This window comes from Geotrypetes seraphini, chromosome 7, assembly GCF_902459505.1.
Source record: "Geotrypetes seraphini chromosome 7, aGeoSer1.1, whole genome shotgun sequence".
NCBI classification, from domain to species: Eukaryota; Metazoa; Chordata; class Amphibia; order Gymnophiona; family Dermophiidae; genus Geotrypetes; species Geotrypetes seraphini.
In genome coordinates, this window is record NC_047090.1 from 177927264 (window position 1) to 177943589 (window position 16326).

At 41.4% G+C, this 16326-nt stretch overlaps 1 protein-coding gene across 2 annotated transcripts in view; it reads right to left on the reverse strand.

Moving 5' to 3' along the window:
* Positions 1-8476: 8476 nt before the first annotated feature.
* The window catches only part of TDP1 (tyrosyl-DNA phosphodiesterase 1), a 172985-nt gene continuing 165135 nt past the window's right edge, over positions 8477-16326 (reverse strand). For both annotated transcript variants that reach the window (XM_033952485.1, XM_033952484.1), the window contains one exon: positions 8477-8920. In XM_033952485.1, the coding sequence (XP_033808376.1) occupies positions 8847-8920 (74 nt within the window). In that variant the 3' untranslated portion in view covers positions 8477-8846. The remainder of the gene's footprint in view (positions 8921-16326) is intronic.

Below are 16326 nucleotides of genomic sequence, written 5' to 3' on the forward strand. Positions count from 1 at the left end.
TACACTAAACTGCAGTTAATGGTTCATCGATTTTTACTTGCCCTGGATCAGTAGCATGGCATCTTGCAACTCTTTGGGGATTCTGCATGGAATGTTGCTACTCTTTGAGGTTCTGGAATGTTGCTACTATTTGGGGGGGAGGGGGGAGGGGAAGGTTTCCAGGTACTTGTGGCCTGGATTGGCCACTGTGAAGGCAACCTACGGGTTCGATGGACCATTGGTCTGATCCAGTAAGGCTAATCTTATGTTCTTACAGGGAGCACACAACGGCAAAATTCAACTACATTATACAAGATCGATGACATGAGATAATCAGATTCTTCCGTTCTTGACATTTTTACCCCTAGACATGCCTAGTTCTGAAGAAAACAAGTGAACGATGGCACCTATTGTTTGCTGATCTTTATGTTTACATATTTAAGCGAACTAACAAGACGCAACTGTCCTCCACAATGTAACCTTCTTCTATAATGTGATGTAACAATTTCCCCGTGATACCACATGGGCCTCTTATCTTGTAAATCGCCTGAAACCCTGTACTGAATAAGTGCGATTCAGAAATTCTGATTAGATTAGACTACCACACTACATGGGTTTACTTATTTTCCTTTAAAAGTAATAGCATTGTGTCATCTCGCTAAGCCTGTTCCTGCTGCTGTACTTACGCTTCTTTAGTTTCCAGATCGTCATTGCCCACTCTATGATTTTCTGATCCATCAGCCATGAGCCTATCCTAAGTCTGTGCGCTTTTGCACAATTGTATGAACAGAACACATGGACAGCTAAAATTGCTCATGTACTTCTCAGAGTGTTAAAAAACGGAATGCAAGAATTACCGAGCCAAGGTTTTGCTTCGTTGAATCAAAAATATTCATAAGAAAGTTTACCAAATGAATCTGTTGAAATAGTACAAGATTTACATATGTTAAAAGGATTCAGGTAGAGTTTATTCAAAAAGATCAAAACCACCAGAATGGTTTAAACTTGAATGAAAAAATCATTAGTTAAGATCCAGAATACTCCATTATTCCCTATTTTCTATACGTTACCAAAATTTAGGAATGAATCCCAGATTGATTAACTCTTAGCATTCTACACCACTCAGGATTTTGTAGATTTCAATCCTATCTCCCCTTAATCGTCTCTTTTCCAAGCTGAAGAGCCCCAGCCTCTTCAGTCTTTCCTCATATGAGGAGTCTTTCCCCTTTATCATTTTGGTGGCTCTTCTTTGAACCTTTTCTAATTCCAACAAAAACTGGGCACAGTACTCAAGGTGAGGATGCACCATGGAGCGATGGTAGAGGTTTTAAGTATCTGGCCAATCGGAGTCTTAGACCACTCCCAGTGTATCTCAGAATGGGCAGGGCCTTAGGCATCGTGGCCAATCAGGACCTTTGGCCCCTCTCCAGGATGCACCAGGAAGGGGAAGGCCCGCCATTCTGTGGTGGCGGGCCTGCCGGCCGTAAGGAATAAGCATCCCTCTAGCTGGCCTGCGAAAAATAGGTATGCGGGGTCTGGGTGGGCTTGGGAAGGTCAGGGTGGGGCGGTGAGAGCATGTCTTCAGGGAGGGGTTCTGGCAGGAAGGACTGGGCATCCCTCCTTCCAGTGATCTTCAGGTGCAGGAGGTGCCGGTAGGAGGGATTGGGCAGTCCTCCTGCTGGGGATTGTTTCAGAGGTGCTGGCAGGAGGGTGTGGGCATCCTTCCTGCCAGCCAACTTGCGGTGGGTTTCAGGGGTTCCCTGCCATGGCTACTCAGCTGATCACAACAGAGACATTTCCTTGCTGCGATCAGTTTAGCACCCGTGTCTTTTTAAAATGTAGGCCAGCATTTCAATGGCCTACATTTCAGGCACCTATCGCAGCCCTAGGTAGACGCCTAGGGCCACTTAAGCTCATCTAAGGCACTTCTGGATAAAACAATGCCCACACCCAGACTTGGGGGAGCTTAAGCGTCCCTAGGCACCTCTCTGATCCGTGACAGACACCTACAGTGTAGGCTGCCTGCCTCAGGTTTTTGGGTTTTTTGGAAAACATGCATCCTGAATGGCTGGTTAGACAGCGGTAGGATGCCTATCGGGATGACATTTATAGAATATGTGCCATAGAGCTGATTCCTATGACCAAATTTGGGCACTGGTACTTTTTCCAGCTGAAATCCAGTGTAAATGTCAGTGCCCAGCTCTTGGCATGTGGATGCAGAAATGGCGCCATTAACCATACAAGCAATTTTTATGGAATGCTCCCTTTTGAGTTGTACATTAGCGGATTTATGGACCTGGTGCTACAGAATAGTGCACAGGAAGATGGATGGGCAGATTTCAATTACTGCCAATTAAGTATTCCTTTTTTATTACTAGCAGTCTAGACTACTGCGATTCACTTATCTGGATCTAACAAAGCTAGCCTATAGCGTCTACAGCTAGTGGAAATTGTTGAAGTGTCATTTGTGTTGCATGATGAAATATGGTCAATGATGCTTTTTTACAATGGATAACAGTCTGTAATATTTTTATACATTACATTAAAATACTTTTCTAGACCACAATACCTTCCAGGTCAATGCGGTTTACATCATCAAAAAGACTGTACATCACAGTGAAATACACAAGAAATATCATCTTCCTTACTTTTCTAAGAATTTTACAAAAAGAGATTTCTTTAATAGTTTTCGGAAATGCATATATGAAATTGAAGAAGCAAACAAAATACGCAGTTCCGAATCCCAACTAGCAGCCTGATATGCAATTGTTCGATGCAAAAATTTCTTGTAAAGACATCTTCGTACTGAAGGGAACACAAACAATGAAGTTATCCTTAGTGGATGAACTGCCTTAAAAAATATAAATTGTTCTAGTAAATAACCAGATGCCTGACCATATATGGCTTTATAACAGAGCGTCCCAAATTTAAACCAAACCCTGGCCTCAAAAGGCAACCAATGGAGTTGTCTATAGTATGGAGTAATATGATCTGATTTTTTCAAATAAAAAATTAGATGCACAGCGCATTCTGGATTTTGTACAATCTATGCAAATTTGTTGTTTGTATATTTATTATATGTGTAATATTGTAATCCACCTTGTTAAAGGCAAACTATAAACACAGTCACTTGCTTATTAACAGAGTCAATAAAGTAGATCATATTACTCCAGTTCTGCACCAGCTGCATTGGTACCAATTTCCAGTCGCAATAATTTTAAGCTTATATGTTTGCTTTTTAAAACTCTGACCCTGAATATTAAAATAAAAAACTTATTAAATACGTTAATATTAACTAGTAATCTAATTTTAAGATTTTCAAAAAAATACCTATTTCAATAATTTGTCATTAATAATTCCTAAATATCGTAATACTATTTAATAATTTGTACCTCCGCTGTGAACTTCATGGAGGTATTGGTGGTATACAGTCGACTCTACCCAAGTACACATCGGTTAAGCGCACGCTTCGGTTATCCACACCCTACACCGTGGTCCCATTTTTGTTTTTACATTAAAGTCAATGGACGTAAACTCTGGATATTTGCAATTCGGATAAGCACACAATCTGCTTATGCGCACCGATGTCATAGGTCCCACCTCTATTCTTTCACATTACGTTCACTCTGGTTAAATGCAATCACATTCTGACTGAGAATGGCTAGGCTTCACACAGCAGCTTAAGCGCTGGGACAGCTGGGAGAGTGAGCGCTCCGCTTCCACTCAAGCTGTAGGGCATAGCTTTCCTGCACTTTAGGCTCCAGCAGCCCAAGTGCCATATTTAAACTGAGCCGGCTTAGCTACAGCCTCCCCCCCGATTCCTATTAAGCGCACACTCCGTTTACGTGCACGTGGTCACCCGGTCCGGAGGGCATGCACTTAAGCAGAGTTGACTGTGCATTGTATTGTAGGCCAATAACTTGTTAAGTATGTTCCCGTGAGATCATTGCGTTCGTCTCAAAGAAATTTGCTCCAGCTGTCTGGTTTACAGTAAGTTAGATTTCTGTCTACCAGGAACAGAGCTTTCTCATATGCAGGCCCAACGCTTAGGATGGACAGCTTTCAGTCTAATTTGACTTACTATGCTTTTCGGAGAATTTTGTTTCAGCAATGTTATGTGGATGCTTAGAATTTTTATTATTATTGTGAAGACTGCGATTTATTTCTAGTTGCTGCTGTTGCTGTTATCTCATGTTTTGGTTAGAGATCGTTATATGCATTGTGCACTGCCTAATTCTTATTTCAATGGTGATATATCAAGTCAAGTAAATCCAGTTCAGTCCAATAATTGTTCATTTATTACAAGTTAATGGCTTTGCTAGCTAATTAATCTGTGTGCGTATCTTTGACTCATGCTCAAATTTTTCACTACAATCTGGGGGAAAGAGGGGATCATAGAAATAGAAACATAGAACCGAGTTCAATTTCTACTGCAGCTTCTTAGAACTGTTGACAAGTCACTTAATTCTCCATTGCCCAAGTACATAATAAGCAAGGGAAGTTGGTGCCTGGGGCAGAGGTACCTGCCATTGCTGAACCTTATGTCTCCAATGCACTCTTCTCCGCTACCCTGACATTGCCACGCCCCCTGCTACCCCAACATCACTGCATCCCTGTACCTCTTCACACCTTCACTAGCAGGAAACAGGCTATAATATCCGTGCCTGCGCTGGCTGAGCCCTCCTTCTGATGTCACTTCCTGGCCCTGGAAACAGGAAGTGACATCAGAGTGAGGGCTGAGGCCAGCGCAAGCAGTGAAACTCATAGGACAGCCTGCTCACTGCCGGCGAAGATTCGAAGAGGAAGTGGAGGTGGGGGGGAGGTGCCCCTCAGAGACCCATTGCTGGTGCCTGGGGAGGTCTGCCCCCCCCCAATTAGAAAGAATACACAAAACAATTAATATGAAATGGTCTAAAGTTTTTCACCCAGTACCAGTCTGCAACACCCTTGCAAGATATATAAGCTTCATTCTCTTAGCAACTGCAGTCACATATACATCATATTTGGATATGCATCATGCTGATTAAAAGAACAGGTACCAAGCCCAAAAAGCCAGCCTGTGTTACCAGCCAACAATCATCGGATCACATAGCTGGGATGCATAAAGTGAAAGCAGCAATTATTTCCAAATCTTAACCACCCCTGCTATTTAATTCCTTCCATTCCAGTCACCAATTGGATTATTCATGTGAACAATAGTTTAAACATTAAACAGGTTTTGGTGGCTTGGAGCAGTGTTTTGATGAATTTATGCTAAGATGGCCCAAAATTAAATTGGATTCCATGCTATGTTTCAGCTAGTTCCAAGTTAAATGGCTAAGAACTGCATGAAAAGGTCTCATTTCTAGATTATTTTATTCCTCTGATTTTGTTAAATCACACTGTGTATTTAACTGAATGAAACATGCATTGTGCAATACCAGCCTGGATAGCAATTTCTTCCTAAAGGCTGCCTGTCCTCTTCCAAAAACATCCTGAAGCCACATAAATGCCTTTTTTTCATAACTATCAAGAGACACTTTGCATCAACAGTGGTGAGTAATTTCTTTACCTAAATGCAGAGTATAAAATTCTAGAACAGCACAAAAGGTTTTGTGCTGCCTGTTTACATGAAGAATTATTCACTTGAATTTCTCTGCACAAAAAAAGAAACAAGAGATGATTCATTACACTGAACTCCAATTTTAAAACAATGATGCACTTGCAAAATCACTTCTGGTCAGTTTAATAATAATAACTTTTATTTTTCTATACCGCCATAGTCAGACGACTTCTAGGCGGTTCACATCGAAAGAAGACTGGACATTCAGCGAATTACAAATGTGTGAGGGGAATGTTGCAGCAGAAAGGGTTGAAGGGGAGGGAATGTAAGCGGGGTTGAGAGGAGGGAAATGAGAGGGGGTTGGGATTGCCTGAGAGATTGTTTCGGGTTTGAAAGGGGAAAATGCGTAGAGTGAAGGTCGGTCTGTTTAGGTGATGAATTTGTCAAACAGAGTAGTTTGATTGATTTTCAGAATGCGTTGTAGGTCTGTCTAGTTTTATTTATGTAGTTTCCCAGCCAGGATTGTTGTTTTCTGGTTTACGCTAAGAAAGAATATCCAACACTTGGCCCTTTATTTATAATTTAGAATCTGAACCATATTTTGTGTGTGTATGTGTGTATGTATATACGAGGTCTGTTCAAAAAGTTCCAGGACTAATTTTATAAAAATGTATTAAACAATCTTACAACTTATTTCATTGGGTCTCCTTCAAAGTACTCTGTTTCCCTATATATACACTTTTCAAAACGTCATTTCCACTGCTGGAAACAGTCCTTAAATGCATCTTTAGGAATCGCCAAAAAGTTGCTGTGTTGGCTTTTGCTTTAAGGCCCAGATTCTGTATAGGATTCAAACGGGCGTTCTATATAGAATCGGGCCTAAGCCCACTTACAGTGAACCCAATTCTCTAACTGACATCCATGTTACAGATGTTGGTTAGAGAATCGGGTTGAAGTAGATGCGGCCGCTAAGCTTATCGCAGCATGAAATCTCCCTGCTGCGATAAGTTTAGCAGCTGTGGCCACCAGTCCCCCCACCCCCCAGAGCTGGTATTGTGACATCATAATGCCTCATTCCACCAATGACTAAGTGCCAACCTCATCGGTGATGTCACAATAGCTTCATTATCCTTTACTTGGCTCACTTCTATTACATTTTGATTTCTAGAGTGGTGCAGTGTTTAAAACGACAGCCTCAGCACCCTGAGGTCATGGGTTCAAACCCACACTGCTCCTTGTGACCCTGGGCAAGTCACTTAATGCCCCCATTGCCCAGGGTATATTAGATAGATTGTAAGTCCAACAGGACAGACAGGGAAAAATGCTTAAGTATTGAATACATTCATGTAAGTGTCAAACTCAATCAAGGGGCTGAAATCTAAAACATAGGCTAAGTTACAGGCCAAAATTTTTATTAAGATACTTAAGGGTCCTTTTATTAAGGTGCGCTAAATGTGCACCTTAATAAAAGGACCCCTTAGTCTTAGTAGAAGTATAGAATTACAACCTCTCCAACCTCACGCTAGCTCTGTGATGTAAACCAAACAAATAAAAAATACTTTCCTCTTTCTTTTAGGTCCTAGTTCACGCCTACTGTCTAACACCAGCTCTGGCATGATACACATTTTCAAATCTGACATATTAGAATCACAAAACAGAAAATAAAATTATATTTTTTATCTTTTATTGTTCAAATCATGTTATGGGCCCAGGCTCTGGTTGTCTTCTGATAACTCGCTTGCCAGGGTCTCCTTCTTTCTTCTTCCCTTCCCTCCCCCAGAGGTCTGGCATCTTTCCTTTTGGCCCTCTGTTCCTTCCCTCCCTTCATCCCAGCTTCCCGGTCTCACATTAAAGCAGCTTGCAGAGGATTGACGGTCGGCTGTAGCGATCCTAGCAGGCTGCTATCGACCTTCGCAGCACATTCCTTCTGCCGCGAACCCGCCCCTCCTCTAACGTACGGGACCGTGGCAGAGGGAACATGCTGTTGAGGCTATGGCAGCCTGCTAGAATCGCTACAGCCAATCAGCGATCCTCTGCAAGCTGCTTTAATGTGAGACCGGGACGGAGGGAGGTAAGGAACAGCGGGTAAAATCTCAGGCCAAATTTAATTACCCTGCGGGTCTGAGTTTGATACCCCTGATGTAAACCGTTCTGAGCTCCCTTGGGAGAACAGTATAGAAACAACCAAGATTTAAGACATTTCCAAAATTGTAAATCATTTACAGATAATCTGACATCTCTTGGTAACTTAGTCCACATCTTCATGGCAATAAAAGAGACAGTGGCTATAAAAATTTGTTTATATCTAATCCCCTTCTCAACTGGGAAATGTTGTCACACTCTGTTTCTCAGCTGTATCGCTATATCAGGTGTTGGCAAAAAACCCAAAACTCAGACATGGAATGATGCTACAATTTGGGTTTTTGCCAGGTACTGGATTGGCCACTGTGAAGATGGGCTACTGGGCTAGATGAACCATTGATCTGACCCAGTAAGGCTATTCCTATGTTCTTATATATTTTGAAAATTGGCCATATAAGATTTTAAAAACCACTGTACAGATTTTAAAAATGTGTGTTCGTCCAAGTAGCCCATGTGTCTTAATACATGGGTTGCTTTGTCAAATTTACTAGCAGAATATTTTAATCTTAATGCCAAATTCTGTACTATCTGAAGTTTCTTCAAAATTTTTCCAATAAACCAAATGTTTAACAATTAACATCTGAACAAGTAACCTAACCCTTTATTTGGCCTTGTTGCTCAAAAGCAACGTGTCTTCTATGGCTCTTATGGGAGATCTGCAGCTCCAAATCCCTGTTACTTGGCATTGCTGCTTTCACTCAACATCCAGTTATGTAAAACGTCAAGTTTTAAGAGAATCCTATACTGAAAAATAATGACCTTTTCATACTCTTCTTAAATAAGACATCTAAAAAAAATACCATAAACAGCAAAGCATACAAAATTTACATTTATTCATTATGCAGGATATATTTTCACCAAGATAAGCAATTTTTTTTAATTGCCACTAAAACATAATCCTTAAATTACTTAACATGTGTAGACAAGAACATGAAAAACTTAGCTATATCAGCTTTTGTAAGTATTAAATCTTTAAAAAATTAAATCATTTTAAAGTTTATCATAGAAAAACACAGGGCATTCTAAAATATACTAAATGTTTTATAAGTTGGCAGCATGGCTGCATCTTTAAACATGTTACCAAATTTATACTTTCATGATACAGGTAACATTCGTTCTACATCTCAACAAGCAGGCGAGGCTCAGGCTCCAGCGATTCCAATCCTGTAAACTCTAGGGGCTTCTATGACGGACACCAAATGTTTCCATGTGTGTCTGGTGCATTTACATATGGGATATTCCAAATCCAGGGCCGATCTATAAAATGTAAAACAAGACAAAGGCATAAACAAAGGCTTACGGAAAAGGCTGTTCATTTACAGAGCCGTCAGATTGACAAACTGAATGCTAAAGACAGGGGAAGTCGGCTGAAAAGCACAGCAAAAAAAATACCAGGTTACACATCAGGCCTAAGAGAACCCCAACTTTCAAATGGCCAATGGTGTGGCATAAACCTTGCATGGGGTCAAGAACTGCTGCAAGAGAGACTGCTTCTTAAATTTGATCCCCAAGACTAAGAAACAACTGTGTGACGCAAAAAGACACCCAAAATGATGAAGGTAGACTTTATGGTGAGGAATATTGTATGTGATTTCTTGTATGGTTAAGAGAACTAATGTGTGGCCAAAATAAAACCACTCTTCCCATTGATTTTCATATCATCTGTTAACTTGGGCACACCGACAAATCTGCGCACGACAATTGCGCCCTGATGAATGCGCCCCGACAAGTGCGTGCACGACAATGCCACCCCGTCAGTTGCGCTCCATGAAATCTACCATAAGTGGATATCTGGAAGGCTCTGATTTGCTGAGACTCTTCAGGCCCCATCTCTTGGGAGGGGCTTGAGGCGACTCAGGCCCCTCCCAAGGGATGGGCCTAAGGGGTCTCAGCAAATCAGGGCCTTCCAGATATCCACTTAGGGTAAGGGATATAATATGATTATCGGAACCCTTTACATTAGAAACCAGTGAATGTTTTAAGTGTAGTGGGGGGGGGGGAGATCCTCCCACCCCTCCTCAAAAAAGAGGGTTACTTTGTAACCCTCAAAAAGACAAAATAGTATCCCATTCAGTGCGTGCATTTGTCGTGCACGCAATTGTCAGGGCGCAATTGTCCTGGGTGCATTTGATAGGTCATCGTTAACTTAATTCTGATGTGACAGGGAAAGGATAACAGGGGGAGGGGGAAGGGTCAAAAGAAGGAGCTAAAGTGCCGCATGCCAGGTTTGTATTTACCGCCTAGGTTTGGAACTAGATGGGATAGAATAATTATTAAATTAATAAATCATGAGAGCAAATAGAAGATGGGGATTTTTAAAAATGTCAGGCGATTACAACTGCGGCCTGCTTTTTTGATTGCTTCACCATTATGGAGGAGTATTGGGTGAACTATGCAAGTCTAGAAGTTAAATCTGATTGCTTAACTTAAAAAAAAAAAAAAAAAAAAAAAGCTAAGAAGTCAACTAGGGGAGGCAGGAGGGTTGTGAAAATATCTGCCTGCTGTCCTCAGAAAACACCCATTACAGGTAAGTAACTGTGCTTTATCCTAGGGCAGGGGTAGGCAATTCCGGTCCTCGAGTGCCAGAGGCAGGTCAGGTTTTCAGGATATCCACAATAAATATGCATGAGGTAGATTTGCATCTCAAGGAGGCAATGCATGCAAATCCATCTCATACATATTCATTATGGATATCTTGAAAACCTCCATTTCAACTGCTTTCTTCAGGGAGTGAGGTGGAAATGCGCTAAAGTTGAATAAAAACCATGTGATTCAAAGTTGCTGAAAGAGTGGGACTTTGCCTGTTTTAACGTTTTAAGGATTCATCGTTGAACTTTAGTACAAACTGTCAATAAAAGATATTGTCACTACAGGTTGGATTTGACGTCTCCAGTGCCTCTTTTTCTGTTAGTTCTGCTTTGTTTCGAGGCTTGGTACCTTCTTTCCTTTTCCCTGGATAGAAGAATGTGCATAATACCATTTTGCACATGAAGTTAGTAAGCACTACATTTAGAACAAATTGGAGAAAATAGCTCATTTAATGCATAGTTAAGCTGTTGAACTTGTTGCTGAAGGATTGTTAAAAGCAGTTAGTGTAGCTGGGTTTAAAAAAGGATGGACAAATTTCTAAAAGCAAAAAGTCCATAAACAATTTTTTAAGTAGATCTGGGGAAAGCCACTGCTTATTCCTAGGAGTAAATAGCAAGAAATTTTGCTACTTTTGGGATGCTGCCGGGTTCTGTAAATGCATTCATTTCAATGTTTCCCACTTGCTGTAATAACTATAAACAATCTCTTCAGTGTGTTACTCCAGTGTCTCATTTATGGAATTTGCTACTGTTGGCAATCCAAAATGAGAAGAGCTTTTTAAAAAAAAAAAAAAAATAAATAAATAAATAAATATCCTTGAAGAGTTTTAGAATCAACATTAGTATTCATTTTTAATGTTTAATACTGAGTCTGAACCAGCAAGTCAAGGTGGTGTAAGTTTGAAATTTTTTGGTGGCCAACAGAGCTTTCTCGTATTCGCACTGAAAAAGTTGGAAACCACTAATCTAGCATATAGCTCAATTTTTTTTTTGATTGTCTGAAAACTGACATGGCCAATTACCATGCTGATTAAGCCAATTAAAAAAATTAAGTTTGCGCAGATCTCAAACTTAGGCAATGCTAAACAGCTACGATTAGGACACCATTTATAAAACATAAGAACAACCTTACTGGGTCAGACCAAAGGTCCATCAAGCCCAGTAGCCTGTTCTCATAGTGGTCAATCCAGGTCACTAGTACCTGGCCAAACATTCCACAATCCCAAAGAGTAACAAAAGATTCTAGAACCCCAAAGAGTATCAAGAAGCTATGCAGAATCTCAAAGAATAGCAAGATTCCGGAACCCCAAAGAGTAGCAACATTCCATTCAGAATCCTAAAGAATAGCAAGATTCTGGAATCCCAAAGAGTAACAAAAGATTCCGGAACCCCAAGGAGTAGCAACATTCCATTCAGAATCCTAAAGAATAGCAAGATTCTGGAATCCCAAAGAGTAACAAAAGATTCCGGAACCCCAAGGAGTAGCAACATTCCATTCAGAATCCTAAAGAATAGCAAGATTCTGGAATCCCAAAGAGTAACAAAAGATTCCGGAACCCCAAAGAGTAGCAACATTCCACGCTACTGATCTAGGGCAAGCAGTGGCTTCCCCTGTGTCTTTCTCAATAACAAACTATGGATTTTTCCTCCAGGAACTTGTCCAAACCTTTCTTAAAACCAGCTACGCTAATCTGCTCTTACCACATCCTTTGGCAACACGTTCCAGAGCTTAACTATTCTCTGAGTGTAAAAAATTTCCTCCTATTGGTTTTAAAAGTATTTCCATGTAACTTCATCGAGGAGTAGTCATCAGTGCAGACATGAAAACTGCCAATCAAGTGGAGAAGGCTTCATCTAAGGCAAGGCAGATATTGGGTTGTATCAATAGAAGTTTCGTCAGCCGAAAGCCTGAAGTCATAATGCCGTTGTACAAGGCCATGGTGAGGCCTCATCTGGAGTACTGTGTGCAATTCTGGAGGCCACATTACAGTAAAGATGTGCGCAGAATTGAATCAGTTCAGCGGAAGGCCACCAGGATGATCTCGGGGCTCAAGGGTCTCTCGTATGAAGAGAGACTGAACAAATTGCAGCTCTACACTCTTGAGGAACGTAGGGAGAGGGGAGACATGATCGAAACATTTAAGTACCTCACGGGACGTGTCGAAGTGGAAGATGATATTTTCTTTCTCAAGGGACCTTCGGCCACAAGAGGGCACCCGCTCAAACTCAGGGGCGGAAAATTTCATGGCGACACCAGAAAGTATTTCTTCACAGAGAGAGTGGTTGATCATTGGAACAAGCTTCCAGTGCAGGTGATCGAGGCAGACGGCGTGCCAAACTTTAAGAATAAATGGGATACCCATGTGGGATCCCTACAAGGGTCAAGATAAGGAAATTGGGTCATTAGGGCATAGACAGGGGGTGGGTAAGCAGAGTGGGCAGACTTGATGGGCTGTAGCCCTTTTCTGCCGTCATCTTCTATATTTCTATCTCCTAGTCTTTGCAATTTTTGACGGAGCGAAAAATCGATCCACTTGTACCCGTTCTACTCCGCTCAGGATTTTGTAGACTTCAATCATATCTCCCCTCGGCCGTCTCTTTTCCAAGTTGAAGAGCCATAACCGTTTTAGTCTTTCCTCATATGAAAGGAGTTCCATCCCCTTATCATCTTGGTCTGACAATTATCATACTTATCAAATACAGAATATTGAAATTCAGATTATTGTTTATAAAAGTCTACATTAGTGTGATGCCATTAACAGTAAGCTTCAAATAATGATAACTTTACTGTGCAAACATTTTTAAACATGTGAAAAACGCTGAGTGGTCTGCACTGAAAAGTCTGGCCATAATTGTTCAGATAATCTAACCCATTTAGAGAAGAGAACAGTGTTGGAATTAATGATGTCTCCTCTTGGAAATATTTTATTATTTTGCGTTATTAGTGATTTTAATGGCGGCCCTAAATAAAGCAGATAATCTAATCTCTGTTAGTGATGGCTGAAATTACTGGAGCTGACAAGGCTGGTAGGAAGAGCTCCTTGCTACAACTGAAAATCTGCAGCTCAGAAGTCAAACTTGAATGAAGCTGCAGCCAACCTCTGCAGCTTCAATAGCTTCCGTCTTTGAAAGGTTCAATTTCAACTTTTTGGGGGCAGAACTCTCATGCTATTTCCATAGCACTAAAGGCAGAAATGCTCGTCGGTAGCATGGCCTGCTATTTACACATTCTTTTACAAGATGGTCAAGCAGGAAGCTAGCATAGCTGCTTCTCACTAGCGAAGCAGTTGCAAATTAAAAGTTATTCTTGGTTGCGGGGCATGGATGAAAGGTGTCAGAATTTAACAGGATCATATTGGCAGACTTGGGGAAACTGAAAGCCTAATTATAAATGTCACAAAACTTCATCTCATCTATTAACAAACATTTTTTCTCTTTATATATCCTTTCTTGAAGAAAAGTATCAGTAGTTGATTTTTTAAATTATATTGGGTAAAAGTATAAAGGGGTCCATGATGCAAGTTTCTCTCATTTGTCCTCTACCTAAAACAGGAAGGATCAACAAGAACACCGCCTGTGCACCTAATTGCTTCACTCTTTCTTCCAGGGCCATGAAGTCGCTATTGATACATTCATTGGGATGTCCAGCAGTATCATTTGTGCCAACATAGATAAGTAGCATAGGATAACGGTCATTAGGTTTGATGAGTCTTGACAAATGTTCCATTACTTCTCAAGTCTTTGTACTAGGCAGACAGCACACATCATGTCCGTTTGACAGTTGAGCGTCTTTATACCTCTCAGAAGGGAATCGCCAACCTCCATTACATTTCACTTCTTATTGGCTACTGCTCCAGCAGCTTTGAGATTTTTTGAGCTGTTTTCTCCTGTTCTTAATATATTATTATATCTTCTACATCTAGGGCTGCAAATCAGTTCTTCCGTTCAACAGAAGATGGAGTAGTGAGGTTCATTTTGGAGGGTCTGATTATTTGCATCCAGCTGTCCTCTTTTAGCTCAATGCCTTTGCTGGAGATTCCTGCATCACATTTTTTCATCAATTTTGATGAAGCTTTATCTCATTAACAAATAGCACAGTGGACTTAAAAATTTGTGAGGCATCTACTGGCTGTAGTCTCTTCCATTTTCAGAATTCTTAACCCTGGGATGCTTCTAGATTAGGAGACATGACTAGTCAGACATGAACCAACTCTGTGGCCGCCTAGTGATCCAACAATGCATCTGTCACTGTTCTGAGCAGTATATTTGAATTCAACCTAAAAAGTTATCCTAGAAATGTGACTTTCACCCCACCTGTTCTTTCCGTAACCCGAATCCAAATTTGACATCTTTTTAGTATCTTCCATGGATACAAAAAAGGGGCCCAAATAAAGGGGCTCCTAACTCGGGACCTAGTTGTGATCATGCCCCAAAGCTTTGTATATTTTTATTAGAGGTCCCAACATATCCCCTGAAAAAATGTCATCAATATCCGAGATGGTTGAGTGGGGACCCTTCTTGAAATTGGATCAGTTGACATGAAATTATCCATTTGTCAGACAGACAACAATCAGTTTTGTACAGGAACAGCACATCATTACCGTCAGCCCTGAACTGTGGGATGTCAAGGGATCTATACAGTCTCCCATCACATTTAATAGCTACCCTAAGCCTCTGGCTGAGCTACTTTCAAATGACACAAAATTCTATTTTTTTGCTGATGATGTGCAACTACTCATACCCATTGAACCAGATCTACCCACAGCTTTAAGTAAACTGAATGCCTATCTAATTACAACCTAAGAATGGGTTAAAAACAAAAAAATTTGCCTGAACCCAAGCAAAACACACAAAAGTGGAATAATACTTGACTTCAAAATATCTTTTGGGAAGTATGAATTCCCTCTAAAATCACAGGTCAGGAATCTCAGGATACTGCTAGACCAGGGGTGGGCAACTCCGGTCCTCAAGGGCCAGAATCCAGTTGGGTTTTCAGGATTTCCCCAATGAATATGCATGAGATCTATTTGCATGCACTGCTTTCAATGTATATTCATTAGGGAAATCCTGAAAACCCGACTGGATTCCAGCCCTCGAGGACCGGAGTTGTCCACCCCTGTGCTAAACTCATCACTCACTCTGATCCCACAAATTCAAACAAACTACGGCATCTATGAAATCTCTCTCCATATGTTGAAAAGACAAGACTGACCACAGTGGTCCATCCTACGATAACATCACAACTAAACTATGCTAATGCACTGCATGCTAGTCTAGCCAAAAAGAGTTTGATCAGCTTCAACTAATTCAGAATGCTGCAAGCGACGTGACCACATTACACATTTCCCCGCAAAAAAACTACACAGGCTACCAATACCTCACAAGGCTAAATTTAAAACTCAGTTTGATTTTCAAGATCTTCAGACAAAATGGGCCAGAATATTTAATAACTAGTTTTTTAGCCCGTTACATTAACGGGTGCTAGAATAGATGTGTAGACTTAGGCATTTATTTCTCTCTTTCTGTATGTGTGTCTTTCTTTCTTTCTTTCTCCCTGCCCCCTTTCTTTCTGTCTCTCCCCCCTGTCCAGCAGTAGCCCTTCTCCCTTCCTTTTACCTCCCCTCTGTCCAGCAGTATCCCTTCCCTGCTCCACCTGTCCATCAGTAGCCCTTCTCCCTTCTTTTTACCTAACAATATTCCCATTTCCCCTTTCCTATTTCCACCTTTTTCACCCCATCCAGAGTACCTGTTGCATTGTTGGTGTTCCAGTGTCTCCTCTTCCTTGGGTCTGGGCCGACTACTGTGGGCCAGGATTGCTAGCGGTGTCCTGTGGGACAGGGAGGGGCAAGGGTCAGCAGAGTTGGGGGAGTGTGTGGAGCCTCTGCCGGGTCGCGGGGAGCTGGTGTCTGCTCCCATTCCCTCTTCCACAGCCGCCACCACCAACATGTTTGCCCAGGCGAAACGCAGCGTTTTCTTTTTTGTGCAGCACGCAGGCGTTGCATCGCGGTGACGTCCAGGCCTCGCACTGCCACGTCTTTCTTGGGCCGCAACGGAGAGGGCAGGGGGTGCTAGCGG